General features: G+C 41.3%; 1 protein-coding gene across 1 annotated transcript in view; it reads right to left on the reverse strand.

Moving 5' to 3' along the window:
* Window positions 1-24,291, reverse strand: part of CADPS (calcium dependent secretion activator) — a 480,748-nt gene that overhangs the window by 134,466 nt on the left and 321,991 nt on the right. The window contains exons 10-13 of the mRNA XM_052657031.1: window positions 22,723-22,831; window positions 16,645-16,857; window positions 11,560-11,571; window positions 3,300-3,436 (exon numbers count right to left, since the gene is read on the reverse strand). Of these exons, the coding sequence (XP_052512991.1) occupies window positions 3,300-3,436; window positions 11,560-11,571; window positions 16,645-16,857; window positions 22,723-22,831 (471 nt within the window). The remainder of the gene's footprint in view (window positions 1-3,299; window positions 3,437-11,559; window positions 11,572-16,644; window positions 16,858-22,722; window positions 22,832-24,291) is intronic.

Genomic DNA, 24,291 nt, shown 5'->3' on the forward strand with positions numbered 1-24,291 from the left:
AGCCAGAGCCAACGCTTCTTGATTGCTTATTAAGCCCCAGTCACTCTGTCAAACACCATGTGTGCTAGTTAGTTCAGTCCTCACCAGAGCCCTGTGAGGGAGGTGCTGCTCTCCCTGTTGGACGGATGGGAAATCTGAGCTCAGGGAGCACATGGAATTTCCCTAGTGTCCCACAGCTAGTAAGTGATGGAGCATGGATTAGCAGAGGGCAAGATCCCAGAAACAAGAGTCTCACCCACTGCTTTAACACCAAACCGTAAACCCTAAGAGCACTGGAGTGGGGCTAGGGCAAAGTCTTGGTTACTGATAAGAGAAAATAATAACATTAATGCCTTAAATTGGTACAGTGCTTTACCCTTGACAAGAGCTTTTAGTTGAGCCCACGGCAACCTTGAGAAGTAGACAGGGCAGGTTTATCTTTATTTCACAGATGAGGAAATGAAAATAAGAGCTCACAAAGAATACAAAATAGCCAGGACTCAAACCCAGCTCTGTCTTTCTCCGTATCTTCTGTATTTTTAATACTCTGGAGCATTAACAAATACTAGGATTGATCTACATTCATGCCAGGACTTCATAAATCCTTTCACTTTGGAAGAAAAAATATATATATATATATTTTTTAGATTTTAAAATGAAGATAATAACTGAACTTTCCAAAAAGAACAACATGACTTTAAGTTCTCAAGTTGTGAATCATATGATTCAGCTAAACTGAGAGGAGCTTCCTGTGCCCAGGCTGAGTGCTTTATATTCTCCCTGGCAGTTATTTGTTTTCTTATTATATATTTGTGTGCTGCAGGACCACACAAAACTCTGCTCTAAAAAAGAACTGGGCTGGACTCTCTCATGCAGAGCACATTAGGAGGTGCCATGGTGTAGAAACTGCTGCCTCCACCAAGCACTTAAGAAAAAAGATGCTCGGTAAGGCCTAGCGACTTGCCACTCAAAGTCACTCTTGGGACGAGCCTATAATGAAATCACTTCTCTCAGTCTGAGTACCTTTCTGAAGCCAGAAATAAAAATTGAGGTGGTACTTTATAAGCTGGGAATTTAGGATGATCTTAAATATAAACCTAATTTTACTTTGAGGGTCTTCTCTGAGTCATCTTTTGAATATACCTCTCCATCCTGGGAGAGAAAAGGCAAAAGGAGAAAGTGACTGGGTGGCAGGTAGAGGCCACAGAAGTGCAGCAAGGGAGGCCCCCGCAACACTCGAATCTTGTGCTAGGGATCCGGGGAATCTTCGATTGACAACATGCAGCTCAGCAATGCATCCGACGAAAGACGGCATCTTTCCTATTTCAAATGATAAGTTACTGCAGAGGGCGGGAGAGTAGTCGAGGCAGTGGGCTGCCCCTATAGGCAACTTCTTTGCCACTCCATCTGCTACCCCAAATGCTAAATCTTAGAAACAACACTGCTGTGAAAGATTAAAATATATTTTCTACGACTCAGATGACACCAAGTCTTTTGTAGATGCCAAAATAGCTGCTTTGAAAAGAGTTGAAGAAATATCAATTAGGAGCTCAGTCGAAGACACAGAAAAATTTATGTATCCCTGCTGGTCGGTCTCCAAAACTGACTGGAAAAAAAGACTGTAATAATGAGAAAATGGAATGTATGGAGGCAGGAGATGGGGTCCTCTTAATGGCTCTTATTTTCTGAAATTGGGGGATGATGATTAATACATACAGGTATAAAAATGGGAAAGGAAACTATTTTACACTATACACAATTAATTTGGAGTTTTTAGGCCTGAATATGGCTAACAGGAAGCAAGCTTCAAAATTTCATTTCTGGTTTAATTCTTTAGACGGCATTCACTCCTCAGTGATGAATGTCTTAGTGAAAAAGAAAACTGAAGAAAGTACAATTTGAAAAAAGTCTTGAAAATAATGTCTCAAAAAAATTCCTCAAGAGACTAGGAATTATATATAAAAGGAAACGATTTAAGTTCAGAGGCAAATTCTTACAAGTTTCATGAACACAATTTATAATTACGTGAATAATTACATAATCACAGAAAACATATTTGAGAAAAACTGCCTTGCAATGCAAGGTAAGCCTTTTTTTTTTTTTTAAAGTCAAAATGATGTATTCCTTTTCAGTTTGGCAAAGTTCAGACTTCTGATAATGTGATTCTAAACCTGAGATAATCAATGAATCTTTTATGAGACAAAGATTAATAAATTATTCCACATAATCCTGCTTCTGTTTTTTGGACTATTTTATCTGTCATTTTTATATTTTGGCTTCTGACAAAGAAGAAAAAAAGGAATTTAAAAGAAAAATTGGAACAGATTTAGGAGAAAGCCATATCATTTAAAGAAAAAAACCCAGATTTTCATTATATTTATGTTGATATCAATAAAATGTCAACCTGAGTTAATTAATATTAACAATATACAGATATATTCATCTTAGTATGTGGAGTGAGAGATGAGGCTTCTCCTCTGCGTAAAGCCATTGCATCCTTTGCCCTCACCTTTCCCATCTATAAAGTGGGATCAACAGTCTATCTTTAAAAAATAACAATTTCTGGTTTGCAGAAGAAAATAAATTGAGTCTCTTTTAAATTGCATAGCATAAAGCCCAAAATGTATCTTCAGAAATCCAATAAAGACATAATAGCAGTCCTTTGCAGTTAAATGATTTAAATCTGGGCTTAAAACAGGATTTTAAGAAATACCCATGCTCTTGTGGGAGAGTTGGACTTCTAACCATCTTAAGCACCATAAAAAAATTCCCTCAAAGGGTATAAAAAATGCTTGGAATACTATGTAGGGAAAAAAGCCACCCGAACAAACAAACCCAAACCCATTTAGCTTATGAAAGGGGAAGTGAACTTCATTGACAAATCATTTTAATCTTTAAAAATATAAACAAAAAGGACCCATTCATTTCCGAGACAGGAGCACAGGGTCTTATTATCTGGGGTGAGGTGGGAGGGGGATCTTGAAGACTAAGAAACCAAGGCAATTTTTACAAGTTCTCTACAAGTAGGTGCCAAACTCGATTATCCTCTTGAGAATATTTCTCATGCAGCAGCTGAAAAGGGGGAAGCTCAGATAGGGAGGCTGAGGAATTGGATCTGTCTCTACTGATAACTTCCTCCCGCTCTGTCTTCTTTCTTTGGTAAGGAAAACTATCTCAACCCAGGAAATCAAGAACACATTTATAATTGTTAAAGAGGTTCCGTAATGGGGAGAAGAGCTTCTGACACAAAGGTAGAGAAATATTTTATCTTTCAAAACGTTATTGCATTTAAATTGCTGTAGACCAAAGAATATACTTGCCAGGCAAGAATAGGAATCATTAAGTCTGTGATCCAAAGTTAGGCGTTGCACCATCTCAAAGAGGGAAGCGTGGTCAAAGTTACAGGGGTTGGAAGAGATAAATTCATCCATGCCATGTTTTTGAGCTCTATCTGCGTCTGTTCATTTATACATGTAGAGAGAGACACAATTTAGAGAAACATCGCATTTTCTTTGACATTTCAAATACACAGGAATTCACTAAGCATTACGAACGCTAGCTGTTTTCCCATTGCCGCCCACCAACGTCCCCAAGATACTCTTTTTACCTCCCATTGTCAACTTGCATCACTTACTGGTGAGTTTATTGCATTTCGGCAAAAATATATTGGCATCAACGTGTTTATCAAATGATCACAACTCTCGTGCATTTATGTTGTTCTTGAAAAACTAAGCACACGACCGTAACTTCGCCTGTGTTTCACCAAACACTGAAAGCAGATCGGATCTTTGCTTATAAAAGCCTATTTAGCTTTTCAATTTTTAATAGATTCTGCCATTCCAGTGGTTATGTCTAGAGCAATTTCTCTACAATTACTGGGATCATCTGGAAAAAAAGGGTTATGCTGATTCTCAGCCAAGTGACAATATTAGTATCCTCCCCTTTCAAATCCCCATGGCCAATTTGGTTGCACAAAAGATTTGGGTCCCCATCCTCCAAAATTAAAACAAAATAATAACAAAAGATTTCCACTGAAACCTGGAGAATAAGTTCACTGGGAATTTAGTTAGTGATAGCAAAGGACACTGCCTGAGATAGTGTGCTTACTCAGTTAGCAAAGCTTATGAAAGACAAACAAATTTACTCAGCAAGGGCTATGATCTGCCATTTATTGTGAATTAATAGTCTCAATGTATTCACACTTTTCCTTACAGGGTGAAGGCTGTAGGCAAAACCTCCTAAGGGCTAACTAATTAATCTCAATATGTGTAACTAAAATAGTCTATATTCAATCGGCAAAATAACTCAGAGAATTCAACTCAAGTGAGACCAAGCAAATCTCGGAAGAGCAGGGAATGAAGGTCCTTGAAATTAAAAGAATCGGCTCGCTCCATCTCATATTTACTCACTCTCCTGAAATGCTGCAAGGAAAAAGAATCTTAAATCAAGCAAGAGTGTATTCATCTCCTTGCGTGCAACATTCTACTCAAATACAGGGACCTGCCAGGGACCAGCGATGCTGTCAGGACATGGAGAGAATAGATTTCTGACTTGAGAAGGTGTTTGAATAATATTTTCAAACGTGGCCTTCATCCCAGGCAGCTTTTTTTTTCTTCCCTGCTTGGGGGCTGACTGAAAATGGGGGTTACAGCTACAGGGTAATATTAAGATGATGATTTTCCCTCATATTATTACTTCTGTGTATCATTCCAATCTAAATGCATGGTGTGTCAGATGTATGCCTTCTTCCTATTAGGTTTTTAAATCTTCAGCAAGTGGTCAGTGTTTGAACAGGATGTGTTGTTTATGCCCAAGACACATGAAAGCAACCATTTCCAGAAGGCAAGTTGAAGAATGTGTGTTTTAATAGCCAATTCGCTCCTTTCGGAGGATAAGACACGAGATTTTGGAAGGGCTATCACACAGGCAGAAATTTTATTAGAGAATCTGGCTCTTTGCTGGGTTAATTGCCTGAGATTTGTCTTCAGGAAAGTGCTTTCAATTTGGAGGTTAGGTGCTTAATCTTTGAGCATTCTTTTGTCTGGTAATGTGGTCTCCAAGCTGTATTTCTCCATCGATTCAGGATGGGTGGAAAGAGAGGTGGCCAGGAAGCTGGTTCTGAGGAAAAGGCTAGCTGTTTCTGTGGGGTGGGGTGTGTGTGTGTGTGTTTCCCGTGGCCCAAGGCAACTGGTTTGAACCTGCTCCAACTTTAGGTGTCTTCCTGCAAGATGACACTCCTGTAACCCAGGTGGTACCGCTCCATCGCCTAGGACAAGTCTGTTCTTTTAGCCCCATCGTGTCAGTCCCTGGAGAAACTAACAGTGGGGTACACACCAATTGCTCGTCCTGTTTCATCCTCATAAAAAGCCTCACTCACGCTGTGCCTCCCAATTTCTAGCAAATAGATGAGGTGAGTTTCGGCCAGCACCAGCTTCCTGCTCTCAGATTTCCCAGAGGCGGCAGGCTGACTAACTGGTCAGGCCATTCACCTTACCAGCTTGGCTCTGCCATTTTACTGCTCTTCAATTATGATGATGCAAATGGTCACTCAGCTAGAGAGAAGAGGACTCTCTTTTGCGGCTGTTAAAAATATAGCCCGTGTTTCAAGCCTCTTACTCTTTATCTGTTGAGCCTCTAGAAAACTTCGTGATGAACTATTTTGCTTGGCTGCCAGTTCAGGAAATGGATGTGCAAAGAGAGCTTGGCTCCTCTGTGGAGACCCGGGTACAGACCCACCCTCCCGCCTTCCCCATCCATCATCATAAGACAGCTTCACCACGCTAATTCTTGGCTTAGACTTCATAGAAAGAACAATTTCATTTTTACTGACAATTTAAAGCAGGCTTTAAAATAGGCTTAAAATTCGCCTGTTTTCCTTTTCTGAAAGTAACCCTATCAACATAAAAATTCCTGTTTCCCTTCTTCCTCCTTTTGTCTCTTGTAAGTTCACATGGTGAATGAGCCTGGGACTGAGGGAGGGGGTCTGGACGCTCCTGTGAGCTCTGGTTTTAAAGAGGTGCGGGAGACTGGCAGAGGTGTTGATCCGTCTGAGCCTCAGTTTCCTCACGTTTAAAATGAGCCCAACTTTCAGTTCCCTTTCTGGTGTCACTGTCACTTAATTATTCTTAAGGTCCCTTTTACACCTTCCATGTGCGTGGGATGGAGCTTAATGCAGTGGGGATTTCCAGCAAGTAAACCGAGCAGCCCCTGGATTTTGCTTACATAAAATCATCATTTACTCAGAATTAGGCTCATTATTTCAATGGTTCCAACAACTCAGAGTGCTTAACAGGGTGGCTGGCTTCCATGAAATTTCTGAGAGTTTCACCGAGTTTATTATATTCGGGGGTGGGGGAGCGGGGAGAGAATCAGTCGGTGGTGAATGCTATTTTAAGGTGTCCATGGAAGGGATGTGATTTTGAAGCTCCATCCAAACATAGATTTTGAAATTTTTGTTCTCTGCTGTGCTCCCAGCACCTACAACAGAACCTGGCACACAGCAGGCACTCAAGACATATGTGTTAAAATAATTTATTAATATCTCATTGAAATAAATAAATACAGTTGGTCAACAAATATTTTCTATTTCTTGACTTTCAGAAATGTTGACACATTAAATTCAACAGGAACAATTTATCTGAGGTAGGATAGCAGGTGCTTAGATGGCTGGGCTTAGAGGGTCACAAAGACCGAATGTGAGGCCAGCTCTGCTGTTAGAAGATATGAGACGTGAGGAAGTTGACTAATGTTTCTGAGTCTCATTTTCCTCACGTGTTAAGTTGAGAAAGGTGTCTGAGTCTACCTCAGAGGTGGTTGTTGACAGGATCTGGTAAGAAGAATCTGTAAAGCACCTAGGTACCTGGCGTATACAAAGTGCCCACCTTAGCCGTGAGTGGACGAGAGGGCTTCTCACCGCTCTCAAAGTCAGTTGGTCTAATATTCTCAGAGAGCCAAGGCTGTCTCTACATTGATCACATTAATGTTAGTTAGAGGCTGCCTCTTAAACCATATTGTTTCTAGGAAGCTGAGAGTCCTTCCCAAGCTCTCTGCTTTATGCTTCTCCTCTGGCCCTGTATAATTAATTCCTAATCTCTGTCTCTGTGTTTTTGCTGGGTGATGTTCCAGTTTCTCTGTGGTCAGAACACACACTTAAATTCCCTGATAGATAATATGTTTCTTGAGGGTACGTTCCTGATCTGTTATTTTCCCTGCCAGCTCCCAGAGGAGCCAGGTCCTTAAGAGGTATTTATTAACTGACTTACTCTGACACCTCCATCCCAGGAAACTTCCCATCGACTTTATTAAGGAGTCACACACATGGGGATTCAGATGGCATCTTGCAAATCCCAAAGTGGGAACATGTGCTCTTAGAGGGGAAAAAAATCTTATAAAAGGAAACAGAATTCTAGGTGCAGGTGTCTTTGGATACCATTCAGATTGTCTGCCTGTGTCTCCATACATGTCTAGGACCATATGCATTACATATGTTGTCTATTTTAAAATAAAACACTGCAGCGGTCCAGCTGTTCTAAATTCTGTTTCAAAGAACTTGTGGGTGCTTCTCAAGCAACACCATCCAGTCATCCTTGCAATGGCCCAGTCTGTTCTTCCACAGTGCTGAACATTAAAAACTAAATGCTCCGTGCAATCCCATTTTGCCCTGTACAAACGATTGGAACAGGCTGATGAGAGAAAAAGAAAACTCCAATGTTGACATTAGCAAGGGGAAAACAGCCCAGAGCAAAAGGGTGAGAAAGTCAATTCCTGGATTCAGGACACCTTGGGATCCATTCCTTTGCCAATGTTTGGCATGTGTCAAGGGAATGCAAATGAATTTAAATACTAGGCTGAGCAAAACAGAATTAGGAGGGGAAAGTAGAAGCTTAAAGCTCTAATGAGGTTTGGATTAGCTCTTGCTTTCAGAGACACATACCAATGTTCTTTTTCATTAGTATGTGTGTGTTGTTTTTTTTTTTACTTATTTAGGAAATCAAGGATTGACTGAATTTTAAGAATTTACTTCAGTCTTAACCTTTTTCAGACTTGGCTGAATAGTTGCTAACTCTTGCTTGATTTGCAAGGGCTTTACATGTACTGAAAATGGGCTATGTAATTTCATAGGCTTTGGAGCGAGGGCATAATTCAACACATCTTCCAGACAATGCTATTTGTTTCACTTCTGGGCTTTAACTGTATAAAAGATTTTGAAGTCTTCTATAGCATGGGCATAGAAGAACGACTTCACACTGAACTTAAATGAATAATGGTGCCTAAACCACATTTATAAATTTAAGGAACTATCAGTGGGCATCCATGATAAAGGAAAAGGCTGACAGACGCACAGACTTCAGGAAGGCAGGTATCCTTTCAAGTGGAAACTAACTAAAATCTTTACCCCAAGTTTGCTGAAAAACAATTTTGGTGTGGCATTTAAGAAAATGAGAAAATTTTTTGAGAAAATCATGGTTCCTGGAATGATATGATTATGTGGACTTCACACTCTCATTTAATCTGCTTAAATTTCAAGTGATGTTCCTCATTGACCATCCTATCATTTATCTGTTCTTTAACCCATCACGATGTTTGGGTTTACTTCATGTTTGATATTTTCTCCCTCACAATGGGAAAGCACGTAGTGTATTATTTCACGATCTCTTAATAGCAAGCATATTTGTGTGATCTTATTTCTGATCCAAAAAAATTTTAGGTAAGTTTGCAGTAAGGTCTACCAAATGGAATTTTCTTGAGGGGAGTGGATAATACAGTTTTTCAATTTTCATTTTATGGAGACTTTATTATCCCAGCAGCTCAGGGAATAAACAGAAAAGGTCAAATCTCTCTTTTTATTTTGTAATATTACATTTTAGAACTTTTTATAGGCTAGAGAAAAAATTCTGCTGTTGAAAATAAACTATGACTACGTTGCTAATAAACTGCCTGAGAGAGGCTCCTTTCTCTACTGAATCCCTTTTATAATAAACTAGAGGTAGCTGTTTTATCACTGAAATTTAGAGCACAGTTATGGCTGCTGTTACTCCTGATGGATGCTTGAGGCAAGAGAATAGCTAATGTAACTATAAAGTCATTGTGAACTCAAACTGCAAATTAAAAGGTGACTTTGTATCTTTCTTATATGGAAAATGTGTGCTTGTCATATCTGCTTGACAGTGTAAGAGTGAATGTATGGTTTGGACAATAACGAACAATGACAGTAGTCAACCTCATCAGAAGACATGAAATAAAGAAATGACAATGATTGATGGCAGCTGGCTGTTTACAGACTTTTCTAGAAGAGTTTATCTTGGCCATGACCAAGTAATAACCAGGGGATGCTGCTCCCTGCCTGAGCTCTGCACGGCAAGCAAAAGACTGGTCCTCCCCTGCCTGCTGCCCTTGAGAAACAACTTCATTCTTTCATGGTCCCTTTGACTCAGTCAAGCTAACTTGCATGGCCAACACCAAAAGGCTTCCTCAGAAGCTATCAAGGGCCACACTGCATTTTGCAGAAATCACTGACAGGACAACCACGGGGATAAACGTGATATTTATATCAATGTTCATTTTTGTGATTCTTCATAAGGCAAATGCTTTGAATAAAAATCATCAGAGATTTTTGTCAGTGATCAGGATACAAATAAGTGATCTGTAATTTTCCCTGCTTTACTTACAATTTACAGAGTACTTGATAATATTTTTATGGCACTGAAGCATGAGCTAACACAAATTTTCGGGAGTTGACTAATTAATAATGTCTCCTATAAGTCATTATAGGTCATGAAAATACTCAGTTGATTAGTGAACAATATGTAGATGTGCCTGAAGCAGGTAACAAAGAGGTGACCCTTCATTTACTATGATCTATTGAGAGCCTACCACAGTATTTGGAAAATTTTGGGCCTTACTGTGAGAGCCTATTCTTTTAAAAAGTCATATACTTTATGGAGAGAAGAAATGTGATTTATAGTGTGGTTTGGGGTCATGCAAGTTAATATTGAATTCATTCTCTGATGTTGCATTCCTGCAATGTAGTAACTGCAAGTTGACAATACAAGAAGATATAGCAAAAAATCTCCTCAGACAAAACTCTAGACAGGAATCAGGCAAATAACTATTTGGAAGTCTATTAGGATATCAATGTGTTGTTGGGCAAATACACGTAATTTTACTAGAAAAAAATTCACTCAGTCATCTATTCATCCATCTTGTAGATTTTTTTTTTAAGTATAGCAAAATCCTAAATTTTTACCAAGTTCACATTCTCCAGTAAGCTTTTAAAAATGCCTCATCAGACATGTAAAGGAAGGAAAGTTAAATTAAGAATTAAGTATCTGCTTGGAGTGGTAAAAAAAAAAACCAAAAAATCTGTCTGCTAGCCAGGGGTACATTTATGCAAAAGAAAAGAAAAAAAAAAAAAAAGGAAGGAGGGGGAAAGCAAAATTAAGAAACGAAAAGAGTCAAGGACTATTATTAAATGGTCAGGAGAAATGATGCGACCTACAACTTCTAAGTGAGCGTTCAGAATACTTGAGTACATATTTGCCTGCTCTCTTGACCAATTTTTCTAGCTCCCTCTAATGTCAAGTTTTCCACATTTTTGGTGACTGACTTTTTCCTCTATGAATAAAGGAACTGTATACTCTGTTTTAGTAATAAATAGTGAAGAGAATGATTTTCTAAGTTTTAAAGTTTCTTTTTTTCTCTTACAGGTGTATTTTTAGAAAAATGAATACAAATACAAAAGATGTAAAAAAATGTTATTGTTGTCTTTGTTCTTGGGAGAGCAGTGGAGAGAGATTTGAGACTAGAGGTCTAAACCCTCCATGACATTGTGAGATTGTGAATCTGAAGCTTCTGTGAATAAATTACATGATTTCAATTGTGTCCTCAATTTCTTGCTTTTGTGTGTGGTAGCTGCATGTATTATATCTCTCTCTTCAAAATTAACCTCTATTGGGTTTTAGAGTACACCCTCAATTTAGGCAGAATGAATTCTTTCATGTTCAAATAATGCATTTACTTTATTAATTGTGCTCTGCAGTTTCTTGGAGTCTTGCTCAGTTACCATCTTTGGGTTTCCTAGCCCACCTTTCTGTTTGTTACGGTATCCATGGTTACCACACCATTAGTTCTCTGACCATTCTAACCTTTGGAATGGGAAAGGAAAAACAACAACAACAACACATCATCAGAGTGCAAAATGATCTGTTTTCAGGCATTAAGCAGTCAGGTAGCTGTGAATTCCATGAAACGAAGGCATTATTTGCCATTTCGTTGTGATGTTCATTAATATTCTCGGAATTAAAAAAAATAGGAGATGTTAATGGTTGGCTTTACTCAGAGGATCATTTGATGCCAATATGAAAGCCAAGGAGAGGAGGCAATTATGCACACATCACATGCATCCTAGTTCCAGTATGGAAGCTTACATTTCCAACCTAAGGTCAGGAAAATTACATAAAAAATTTTACTACAAAGTCTAGACATGAGGAAGATTTCAGAGGAGAGGGAGGAAGCACATTGCAGGTGTCAGATAATCTAGTCTGATTATCTGAGCTGTGCTAGCTATAGGGGAACACTTACCCTTCAGTCCAGCTAGAAGTTAGCAGGGTAAGAAGGAACAAACCAGAATAACATAAAGACTAGCAACAAGGCTCAGGAAAGCAGACAGGAGTTCTAACCTAGCAGCTAAAGTTCTCGGGTTCGAGCAAAGATTGAACAAGAAAACTTAAATGAAACAAAACAAAAAACAAGAAAACCAAAGCCAACCCCACCCCAAACCAACAGTAACCAAGGTCCCCCTAACTGTTGAAGGCTGTTCAGGTGGTAGCAAAACTAGAACAATTTTCAAAAACATCCAACTTTAGGGATTTATGATGTGATTAACAGTTATTAGTTGAGAAACAGACATTAATATGAGACTCATTGCAAGTGATATATCAAATAATCATTGACCAAATAGCAAAGCTTAAAATTCCCACTCCCCTCCCAGTCTTGAGAACAGAGGTACTGATCTTCACTGTTCCTCTAACACACACTGGACAGGGATCAGGTGTTTCAGTGAGAGGCCACTTGGTATAACAAATTGTGGCAACACTCAATTATACATTTGGATGTCATTTCCAAAGCAAGCAACATTTGCCTTAAGAAATTGGAAAATTATAAGTATTTGCTGTAAAAAGTTGAATAGGTAAGCACTGACAATTTTTTTAAGTTTAACCAAAAAAAAAAAAAAAAAAAAAAGAGAGAGAGAGAAAATTAAATCAACAATAACACACACCAAAAAAACCACAAAGAACAAAAAGTTGTAAAGTTTGGTGGAACCCTCCCAAAATTATTGTAGAGTCACATAGAAATTAATGAATAGCAGGATCTATTTTTTTCCAGTTTTCCCAATTTCATACAAATACTCCACTCCACTCTTAGACGTGTCTTTTCATTTTGAAATCGAACTTCTGAAATTGCAAAAGAAATAAAATCTGCACCCAGAAGTCTGTCAAACTGAATTTAGAAAGACCCAAATAAACTCATGATTACAGTCAAGTATCCCAAACTGTAAAATGTTCCATTTTCAAATTTCCCTTGAGCAGACAGCGACATGACAAGACTGGAGTGTTTATTTTTCTCTATCCAAAAAGCCTCTTGCATTTTTCTGTTAGCTTCCCTTTGCCATATAAATGCTAACATAGTGATTACAAAGTTAACTCATTAAAAAGTTCTTCTTCATTCACTTGCAAGGACGGCAGCTACTTTGAGTAAATACTCAAAACCAGCGATTTAATGAGATGTGCACAGAATCAAGTATTTAACAATGATCCTTACCTTTTGGAAGTGAAGGAAATCTTTTTAAAATGCAATACTTGATTGTATTTACTCCTTTTGTTAGAGAGTCTGTGACTGACAATGTCTGTGATGTGACAAAATAAACTGAGGTATAGACTGAGAAGCAAGTGTCAGCGAAGGGCCAACACTTGCTATTTCTTACTATGTTGTGATTGTTTTTCATTTTTCTGTAATCTTGCTTTGCAGTACTAGGTAACCAATTTGTCAGTTTGCCCAGGACTAAACAGCTTCTGCGGAGAAGGCAGTGGCACCCCACTCCAGTACTCTTGCCTGGAAACTTCCATGGATGGAGAAGCCTGGTAGGCTGTAGTCCATGGGGTCGCTAAGAGTTGGACACGACTGAGCGACTTCACTTTCACTTTTCACTTGCATGCACTGGAGAAGGAAATGGCAACCCACTCCAGTGTTCTTGCCTGGAGAATCCCAGGGACGGGGAGCCTGGTGGGCTCCCATCTATGGGGTCGCACAGAGTTGGATACGACTGAAGTGACTTAGCAGCAAACAGTTTCTGGGACACGGGACTTCAATTGCTAGGATAAGGCAAGTTTTGGCAAATTTGGATGAACTAGTTAGGATTCTAAGTATGAATAAACACTAAATCTGACTTAGTTAGTATAAATCTAAATCTAATCTGTTTAATAGTGAGGGTTTGAATTTAAAGGTTTAAATGCAGCTTTGCAGTAACTGTTCTGTAGCCTTCACTCTATGGCAGACTCCGCTCAATATGATATAGCCCCCACTCTCAGCGATGTTTGGGTTGTTTCACACAACTACTCAGTGACACCACAGAATACAAAATTCTTGGATCCTGTTTGGATCTTTCTTGTGGGTTTTATATACTCTCGACTGTAAATGACTGGGGATCAGATACAGAAGTTTGGGTGAGTTAAATCCTGACTAGATTACGATGCTGGTTTCTAAAGTATGGGAACAGAGCCTCACTTTCTGGTACTCTGGCCACAGTTTTCATTAAGTGCCTACACTAGCAATAGGTAAAAGTCTGGAGTAGTTGAGGCTCTGTCTCAGGGGTAGTAAAGTAACTACAGGATTACTGGGTTTAATGCTAGGGGGTTGAAGCTCCATGTAAGGAGTGTCACTGACTGCGGGGTCAGAAGCATACAGTTGTGCAAAGCGGGCACTGCACAACTCAAGAGGCACCGTTCATATTTTTGTCTATGGGAAAAGAGCCTCCTGAAGGGCACAATCTGCATGGCTGAAAGCAGCGGCCTTCTTACAGAGCCTGGTAGGTGGGGTACGCCCCATACTCTCTGGAGACCTTCTATTCCCAGGCAGAGACGAGGAGGTAATAGAGAAGGGGGTGGCTCTCGCAGCAGGTACTGATAAATCCCAGGGGCATGACACCCCTGACCTTCTCACTCACCTCCCAGCCTGCCTCACATGCTCTGGAGGGATGATACTACTTATCCTCATCCCCAAATTTTAACTCTTAAGAATTCTGCTTTGGATGCTCTATTTAACAAAAGCTTCCTCTGTCAACTAGGATAGTAACATAGATCAACCTTGCGTCCATGCAAAAAAATCTTCTAGCTGATGCCTACTGACTGGATTCTAATTTCATAGCTAAATGAATCCTACCCACAGAGGAAACTCTAAACCAAGAGCCCTAGTGTATTCCCATAAAGAAGCATGCATCCCTTTCAACAGCCTCTTTCAGTCATCGCCTTTACAGAATCTATGTCTGGTCTCCATTTCACTTTACCTCTGAATTTCCATTCTCTTTCCTATACTAGAGAGAAAAAAGTGGGCTGATCACGAACCAGGTACTAACTTCTTAATCTGGGGAGACGATAGAACAGAGACACTGAATGTAAGGTGAAATGACTTCAGAAGAAATGGAAATTATTTGGAAAGAAAACCGAGATTTTCCAAATATCACCTGTGATACATGTTTTATGAGGTTGATTTAGATGGTGATCATAATTAGGCATTTTTGTTTCCTCATGCACAGATAATTCCATCTGAGAGGGATATGATAGGATGTGTTGTTTCAAAGTTCATTTATAAGGAGCCTGTTAGGCCAGGTGAAAGAAGGGACTCTATTACAGAGGAACTTTTATAATTAAGTTAAGATTGGGGATGTTTTATTTCAACTAATGACTAAACCATTTACAAAGAGATGCTTCTTTTCTTTCTAAGTGTCACAAATGTTACAGGAAAAAAGAGTAGGAAACTTGGTGGTTGTCATGGCCAGAAGGGCTGTCCCTCCTCCCCTGAGCCCTTCCTTGACTTCTTATTTGTTTGGGGTTTTCTATGTGGAAACCCACATGATTGTGTGATTATTTACACTGTCCCACAGGGAAAGCATCTTCCTTTAAAAAAAAGAAAAAAACCCATCAGTACAGGACAAGAATCCGGGGGAGCACCTGTTGGGTAGTATTTGTCATCCAACAAGAATGTTTCCCCACCAGCAAAGGTGTAACAAGATTTAAGAACACAGTCTGGTTAAATAGAAACAGACATGGCAGTGGAATTCATCGAAAGGGAATTACCTCTACTTAGTTGCTACAGCGACAGAATCATGTGGTCCATGTTTTAAGAGCAAGTGGGGAGAGACTGTGTGAAAGCACTGGGTTCAAGGTCAGGTTCCCGATGAGGGACTTTCACACTTGCTTTCCCTTTTGCTGCGATTCTTTTCCCACAGATGTCTGTGGGGGTAATTTCCCATCATTTGGGCTTAAGCTCAGATCATCTGTGTTATATTTCCTCTCCCCACTCACTCACCAACGTATGACATTCTTTATGGTGTTTCTCAGTGTGTGAAACTATCTTATTATTATTATTTTTTTTTCACTTGGTTTACTGTCTAGACTTCCCCACTGGGCTGGAGGTATCCTGAGAACAGGGATCTCCTTGTCTTCCTCATCAACATGTCTCATCACCTAGACAGTTGCTCAGTGAACTACACTGAATGAGGAGGTGCCATGCTAAAGACAAGACTCACCATGATTATTGCTGAAAACTGACTTGTACCTGAGCTATTCCTAACTGACCTGTATTCAGGGTATGGCAGACATTGCTACTTAGGGTGAATGCTTGTAACTAAAATGAATTTGGTGCTTTATGTTTCCAATGTTTCCATTTTCTTTGTTTTAATAAATATCTACAAGGACATGCTGTGTTTCATCTTACCCTGTGCATCTAAATTGTCCCAAGATCAAAATTATCTTGGTAGCAAGACGGCATGATGAAAGGGCAAGAAATTAAAACTGATGCTAACCTATAGAGGGGAAGAGACTGGAATATGAACTGGGACTGTTGAAGGAGATGGTTTCATTTCTGGGTTCTGGTATTTTAGCTCAGAATGGAATTTTAGATACTGTGTCATTTTCTTGTGTGTGTTCCTGTGTCCCCCCACCCTCCCCTATTGCATGTGATAATGTCATCATTTATTTTTAAATGGTTCTAAGTTGCATATTAAAATTTATTTCAAATTAAGCTCTATTTTAAAGTTACTTTTAATAGGAAGAAATGAGGCAAGGATATACATAACCTAGTATATTTGAAGGACTCAAACAAATACCTGTTTAGCTGGTATCATCAAAACAAAGAGAGAAAAATCCACCTGAAACATACTTTTCTTTGTTTAGTCCTGGAGGAGGGGATTGTCAAGTATTGCACTTTAAAATTACTTTTATCTAACATTTTTGTCCCAACTCTCCCCCTCTGAATTCACTATCTTTTTGGTTTTTTTAAAGGCAAACATGATTTTGAGCATCCTTAATATGAAAGCAACTAGATTTTCTAATTCAACTTTAGAAGACTGACTTTACAGAACTAGTTTTAACAAATGGCATATTTACTTACAAAATTGGGAGATGGGGGCGTCCAGCTGAGGCACATTCCCTCCCTTGGCGTTTAGTTTCTGGACTTGGGTTGGGGGCACAGGCTTGTGTGACTGCCCAGTGGCCCGATACATGGCTTGGACCCAGAGAATGCGATCTTGCTCATCATCACTTGCAAATATCACGGTGTCTCCTTCTTTGACTGCATTGAAGAAGGCTCGGCCACCCTCCAAACCTGGATTAAAAAGGAAGACAGACTACTAAGTTGAGCTGCAATGTTCTCAGCAGGACTAAGCTCTGAGCGGCAGTCTCTATGCTTTTTCTGGGGCTGGAGAAAAGAGGTGCATCGTTTATCTAACTATAGGATAGCGATACCATGATGTCCAAGAGGCGTTTTGAGCCTGGCTGTTGTCTCCTGCCACCTTTGTTTTACTGAGGACAGAGTCGTCAACTCTGCCTAATGGCAGGGTAAGTATCCATCTATAAACATTCTATTACTTTCCTCATTTTTAAAAACAAGCCAAATGACAACAACAGAAACGCCTCTTGACCCCGCCTCTCAAGTCTACAACCTCAGGGAGCTTTTGGACTCCTGATTTTTGTCTCACTGCCCATTCCAGTGAAATTCTGAAGATTCTACTTTCAGGACATTACAACAGAATTTGACCTCTTCTTCCTTCTCCAGCGCTACTACTCTGAATTCACCCACATTCATCTCTCACCTGGATTATTCCAGTAGCCTCCTATCTGATCCATCTGCCTCCACCCTCACTCTCTATACTTGACCCTCCAGATGGGAGCCAGGGTAATTGGTTTAGCACAAGAGTCAGGTTGTGCCATCCCTTTGCTCAAAACCTACCAGTAGCTCCGCATTTCACTTAGAAGAAAAGTCTAGGTTCTGCCAAGGCCTTCCAGGCCCCATGTGAACTGACCCCCCCACTCCTTCCGCCCACCTCTCTTACTATGGGCACATGTATGCAGCCACTTCACGCAGCCATGCAGCCTCCTGCTGCTCCGTGAACACTCCAGGTGCATTCTCGCCTCAGGATCTTTGCACAGTGCTACTGCCTGTGCCTAGGACTCTTCCCTCAGTTATTTTCATGAGTCACAGCCTCGCCTCTTTCATGTCTTTGCTCAGACATCACATGCTTGTTCAGGCCTTCCCTGACCTTCACCTCTCCTTACTCACCTCTCTTCTCTTGCATTCTTTTGCTCCAAGGCTCTTACCACCTCTAAAAAATTATATAATTTACTTCCTAAAGGCAGGGAGTTTTTGTCTCTTTTGTTCCCTGCTGCATCCTGGTGCCCAGCACTGTGCATGGCAGAGAGCGAGTGCTCAACAAATACAAGTTGGATGAATGAATGCTCTACAGACCCATTTTGTCCCATAAGCAGTTCTCTAGGTTTAAATTTAGAGAGAAGTGGGCAAAAGGGGCCTCTCTCTGGGCTCAGGCCAGAGCTACATTGTGTCTGTCAACATATCCCAAAAGCCCATAATTTTGGGGTGACTGAGACTCTCTGTCCATAAACAAAGCTTTATATCTTCACCAGTTTCCTCATCATTCCTCTACCCTCAACCTACCTCTTTAAAGGTAAAAGGGGAGTAAGTGGAGTAGTTAGAATCCCTAAACCAATAGGGCCCAACTGCCATCCTATTTGACATTTGCCTTGGGCAAGATTTCTGGTGATGTTAAGACTGATCTATTATGCCAACAATATTAATTCAAACGTCTACTTCATAAGAATGGGTGTGTGTTAATAATTTTGCACTTAGAATTGCCAGGGATTATAGAACAATAAAGAGCATCTTTTTTATATGAAGAGTTGAGCGGTACAGCAATTTTAATAAAATGTTTTTTGTTTGTGATTATGAAGCAGTATTTTGGTTCTTTTCTTAAAGAGAGCTTTAAAATGTGTGATTTGGATAGGATGGTGTACAGTGAGCAAGCCGGGAAAACCTGATGAAATGGATGGACAGCATGGTAAGAGGGAAAATTCTGTAGAGAGAGAGAGAAGGCGACCTTTGAGGAATGCTCTAAGCTCTGAAAAGTGGGTACCAAGGAGCTGAAAGGAAAGGATGGATTCAGTAGAGCTTCTGCAGCCTAGTCTCATGGCGACTCCTGGGATACGGCGCTGGGACAGGGCAGGTGAACCCCAGGCCGGCCATCACCGGGCGAGACCTTTCCCCTGCCCTACCACCTCCCATTTGCCAGGGCCTGAAGCTCCGAATAGGGACATTGCGTTCTTGGAGCTACTGTCAGAAAGTCTGTTCATGGGGCTGACTCAGGAAGGAGAGAGGTAGAGGTGCACAGATGCTAAGAAGTGTTGAGATTTTTATGGACTCCTCCCAACAGCCTCACGAAGTATGTACATGTGGTCACGTACTCAGTCGCGCAGTTGTGTCTGACTTATTGCGACCCCATGGAGTATAGCCCGCCAGGCTCCTCTGCCCATGGAATTTCCCAGGCATATTGGGAATACTGGAGTGGGTTGCCATTTCCCGCTCCAGGGGATCCTCCCGATCCAGAGATCGAACCCACATCTCCTTCATCTCCCACAGTGGCAGGCAGATTCTTACCACTGCACCACCTGGGAAGCCTGTAAAGAATATACATTATTGTCCTTATTGTATAAATGTGGAAATTAACTAACTATCTCATGAACACGAAGTGGAGCTGTGAGGACTAGAGCTGGGCTTCTGACCCCGGCTGTCTGACTCCAGAGCTGACGATTATAAGCACAGTGCTGGACCCTCCGGAACCTGGCCAGCACACCTGGCACGCAGCAACTGCTCGTAGAGGATGAGTTACTGACAACAGAGTGGAGCCTAATTATGGGGTGAGGCAAAGAGAAACATGTAAAGCAGGACAGTGACAGCAGTGAAGAGCAACAGAGCTCTTCCAGAAAGCCCGGGAGACTAAGCACACACCAATGAGAATGAGGAGAGAGCAGAGCAACTAGCTCAAAGAAAACCAAGGAAGAGGAGACAACGTGAACGCCAACATGTGCTCCCGGGCAGCATTCTTAAGCAAGGCAGCAGATCCTGGGGACAGAATCTGCAAAATGCGATGTATGATAATGCCTGGGCTCTCCATGGAACATCCCACAGGGACCAACCTTCAGGAACAAGAGGAGATGTCTGGGAATAGATGGAGGCAGACCAGGCAAGGAATGCTAGCCAGTTCCCTGGCCGGGGATCGCTGTTTCAACCGCACACATGGACATAGTCTATCTAGGGTAGTAAAGTTGTCGAAGATTTAATTTAGTCATTGAAATTGTGCCACTGAATTATTCCAAATGAATATCCTCTTATTTGAAGACTTCCTTATTTAATCTAATAGGAACTGAGAGATTGTTGCATTCTCTTTGAACCATACCCAGGGAAAGATAAAGGGAAGCAGTTTCATCTTTAGATTAAAATGAAGAGCCTAAATGTAAAAACTACTTACAGTCATTTACCAACTCCCCAAACCAACTTTTAAAGGACCCTATACCGGAAGAGGTGATTTAGAGCCAGTGTTTATATTTGGGTGACTGCTGCGATCCAGGCTAGCACAAAGGCAAGGATGTCTATGCTATGAGGCTACCTGGCCCATCTCCACCAGCTGGTTCCACTGACAACCAGAATAAAGCCAAGAAGAGGAGAAGGACAGCTGGACCCAGAGGTCTGGCTTCAAGTGCACACTCACCTTGTGGGCAGCAGTAGGGGAAGACTTCTCAAATCTCCGAGGACACTGGCCAAGTTGTGTATTAATTACCCTGATCTTCAGCTGCAAACTTTAATGTCCAAAAGAATCTCCTAGAGTGCTTATTTATTATTTAGTAAGTGACCGATGTGGGCCGTTTTTAAAGTCTTTATTGAATTTGTTACAACATTGCTTCTGATTTTATGTTGTTTTTTTTTAGTTACAAGGCATGTGGCATCTTAGCTCCCTGACCAGGGATCAAATGTGCACTGAAAGGCTAAGTCTTGATGTCTGGACACCAGGGAAGTCCCCAGAGTGCTTATCTGAACCGGAGGATTCTGGTTCTTGGTTAGGTTTAGGGTTCACGAACTATTATTTTTCACAATCACTCTTTAAAAAATTCTAGGTTAGATTTTTTCCCATGACAATTGGGAGAATCTGAATCTCCATTTTCAATCAAACGTTGCTTTGAAAATAACTAGGACTTGGCACACAGAAAGGCAGAGAAGACTCTGCTTTATTCTCAAGAACATAATCACTCTGCTTTCCATTTACATCCTTGGTAAAGGAATTTATAAATTATATCCCAGGGGATCAATGTGAAGAAAAAGAAGAGAAGCTTTTACAACGTGTGTGCACAGCTACTCCTTTTGCATGTAGATGGAACAGCCTTCTCCCCACTGCAGAGAGGTCTGCTTGCTTCCCTATGAGAAGATAACAACTCAAGCTTCACTAGAGCTGTACACATAGCCATGTTTTACTGCAGGTGCCAAAGGGTGAGATGGGTTAGACCTCAAGTCCCAGTGCTGCTTCTTCCTTTACAAAATGAGATGACAATTCTGGTCCTATGTACTTGGTGGACTGCAGTGAAATCCAAATGCTATCATGTAGAGGAAAGGAAAAGGGAACTGGCTTAAAAGGAGGTAGTGTCACAAAATAGTGCTGTTTTTCTTGCTCATATTGGTCCCTGAGTTTCCCACTTTAAAATGGAGGTCTTGGGAAAGAGGGACTATTTCTCTGAAGGGAATGCCCTAATTTGAGAAGAAACTACTGCAGAATGCCACAAGGGTTTGTTTCTTAATACAGGGGCCACATCCTTTGCTCTAGCTGTTGTGTGAAACTGGCTCAGACTCCAGGGTCCTGTTCATGAGGAGGGATTTCCAGGACGAGCCTTTAAAGTCCTGACACATTTTACGTGGTCAGCTCTGTATCATGCTCTGGCAGGACGCGAATTATCCGTGGAGGTCTGAGGGGGCAGGTCTGGTCCAAAGCACTCGGGAGTGACAATTCTGACGCCCACTGAGATGATAATTTTTCCAAGTGAACTGGGCCAGAGGTCTTCCCAGTTACACCTTTTCAGGTTAACGCCCCATCTTCTCTCAGACTCTGTTTTTCCTTTATGTGTATTTTGTTGCATGTGGAAGAGCAATATGGGAGTAGAAAAAAAGGTTTTGGGCCAAATAATGCAGTATGGTTGGAAATGCTTTCCTTGTGCAGATTTGGCATAAAAATAAACTTCTCTGGGAGAGGGCTGTTGGTGCCTGTTGCTCATTAATATGCTGAAATGATTTCGCACCCCCCCCCATTTTGAAGGTTCCTTGAGGCAGATTTCTATTCATTTTTTTTTTTCTTTCTGGGAAAAAGATAACATGGGTTTGGAGAGAGGTGTGAGAGGGCAGGATGTAGAACTTATGCAATGTAGAACTTCTGAGAAATACTACCATTTGTGTGGTTCTCTTAGTTACATAAGGCTGAGTTTGGATGTCTACGCTGTGGACTGGTGTCTTTTAGGAGAAAAAAAACGGTTTAGAGAAGACTTTCTTTTCAAGTACTATTAGATAACTGTGACTTGTACTCAGCAAACGTGGACCTACAGGGAAGGAAACACAATACCTGCCAAGCCCGTGCATCACTGGTGAATAAGACACACACACACACACCTGCCAATCCCACGCATCACTGGTGAATAAGACACAACACACACACACACACCTGTCAAGCCCACGCATCACTGTTGAATAAGACACACACACACCTGCCAAGCCCACGCATCACTGGTGAATAAGACACACACACACACACACACACACACACACACACACACACACACTCATGAGAGTACATGTAGGACTTCTTTTTCAGGAATTTCTATTGAACATTTTTTTGGTGGAATTAAAATTTGAGGTGGGCACAGCTACATAAAAGAAAAACGTACTACATTTTCATTTTGGTTTTATGAGGATCCCTTGAGTCAAAACAAACCCCGGACTGGAATTGGCCCTTCTTCATTCAGGACAGAACCTCCAGGGGATGGTGAGCTGTGGCTGTGGCGCCCTAGTAACTTGGCTCAGTGTCCAACATGGAGGGAAGGGAAAGAGCTTTGTGGGTTCATGGCCTAGCAGGTGGGCAGGTACCTGGTTGGGGGTCCGTGTAATCCACGGTGTAGCCATCCAGTTGGAGAAGTTCCTGAGGCTCGGCTTTTTTCTCCCGGTAACTGCACATGGCAAATGTGTACTGACTCACCTGAAAAGGAGAAGCAGAGACGTGTAAGGTTGATTCCCTAGAGTCCGTCTTCCTTGCATAAACCCTCCCCATTCAAGCCTGTCCTTTCCCCTGAGGCCCTGCACTCTGGAGCTGGGTTCAGATTGCATTTTTCCATCTCCTGGCTGTGTGACTTGGAGCAAGTTAAGAGACTTCTCTGGGCCTGATACCTCACCTGTAGATGGATATAATCTGAGAACCTACCTTGTCACTGCCTTATTGTGTGGATTGAATGAGTTCCTATCTGAAATGCATTTCAAATCTTTTCTTGATGCTTAGAAGTGCTTGAGAAAAGTTGCTGCTGCTGCTGCTGCTAAGTCGCTTCAGTCGTGTCCGACTCTGTGCGACCCCATAGACAGCAGCCCACCAGGCTTCCCCGTCCCTGGGATTCTCCAGGCAAGAACATTGGAGTGGGTTGCCATTTCCTTCTTCATGAGAAAAGTTAGCTATTATCATGACTGCTATATTTTAATTGGGCTAAGCTACATGAAATTCACATTTGGGTAGGTCAAAACTGGTTGCATGGCAGCAATTTTATAGCTCCTACCTATGACTTTGGCCCTGGCTCTGGCTGAGGCTGTCATGCTCTCAGACTCAACACAGGTCTTTCAGTCATAAGTTAGGGACTAGATTTTTATTTACACCCGTCTCCATTTCTTTTAGTATTTTATGTTTTGCAGGTCAATTCTCTGCACTGAGCCACACATCTCATTTCTTCCTCGCCCTTCCCATGGAAGGGGTGCCTTTGGTTGCTTTGAAAAGTCTTCCCTTCATCTCAGACAAGTGCAGGAGTGACATGCTGTCACAAGCAATGAGTGCTTGATCTCTAGGCGCCAGTCACGGGAGAGCCACCCTCAGCCCCTGTCCCTCACCAGCCTCCACCCACATCAGTGCTGGGTGCATGCTCCACAGCTGCAGGCCGGCCTTCAGGATCCTGTCGCCACAGTGCATCCAGACTCAGCATGGACACTAAGCATTTCTGCATCCAGCCTGTCTGCAAGGAGCCCAGGGAAGAGCAAGCATCCTTCAGGCTTCGGGCTAGAAGCTCAGGGGCATACTTGCCATCCGTGGATGTCAAATGTCTTGGAGGAGTGCCACATCCCTCATCTTAGTTCCCTTTATTAAAACAGACATTTACTAAGTGAACTTTGATCCCAGCAGGGGATATTTTTTTATCTCCTCCGTGGATCAGATTTGTCCTTTTTTTAAATGGTAAGAAATTAGAGCTCTCAAATCCTGCATATATCTTCCACAGTCCCTGGCCTGAAGGTCCCAGCAGTAAGATAACAGGAGTCTTAGGGAGAATGTTTCATTGGTTGGTTTATCTCTTGCTGCCCTCTGTTGGTTCCTGATGAAAACTTTCTGCCTAACTTGGATTTCTTTACTGTGCTTACAGTTTACAGAATCTGTTCCTTATACTGCAGGGTCTCGATGGGCTTCAA

Source organism: Budorcas taxicolor, chromosome 1 (assembly GCF_023091745.1).
Source record: "Budorcas taxicolor isolate Tak-1 chromosome 1, Takin1.1, whole genome shotgun sequence".
NCBI lineage: Eukaryota > Metazoa > Chordata > Mammalia > Artiodactyla > Bovidae > Budorcas > Budorcas taxicolor.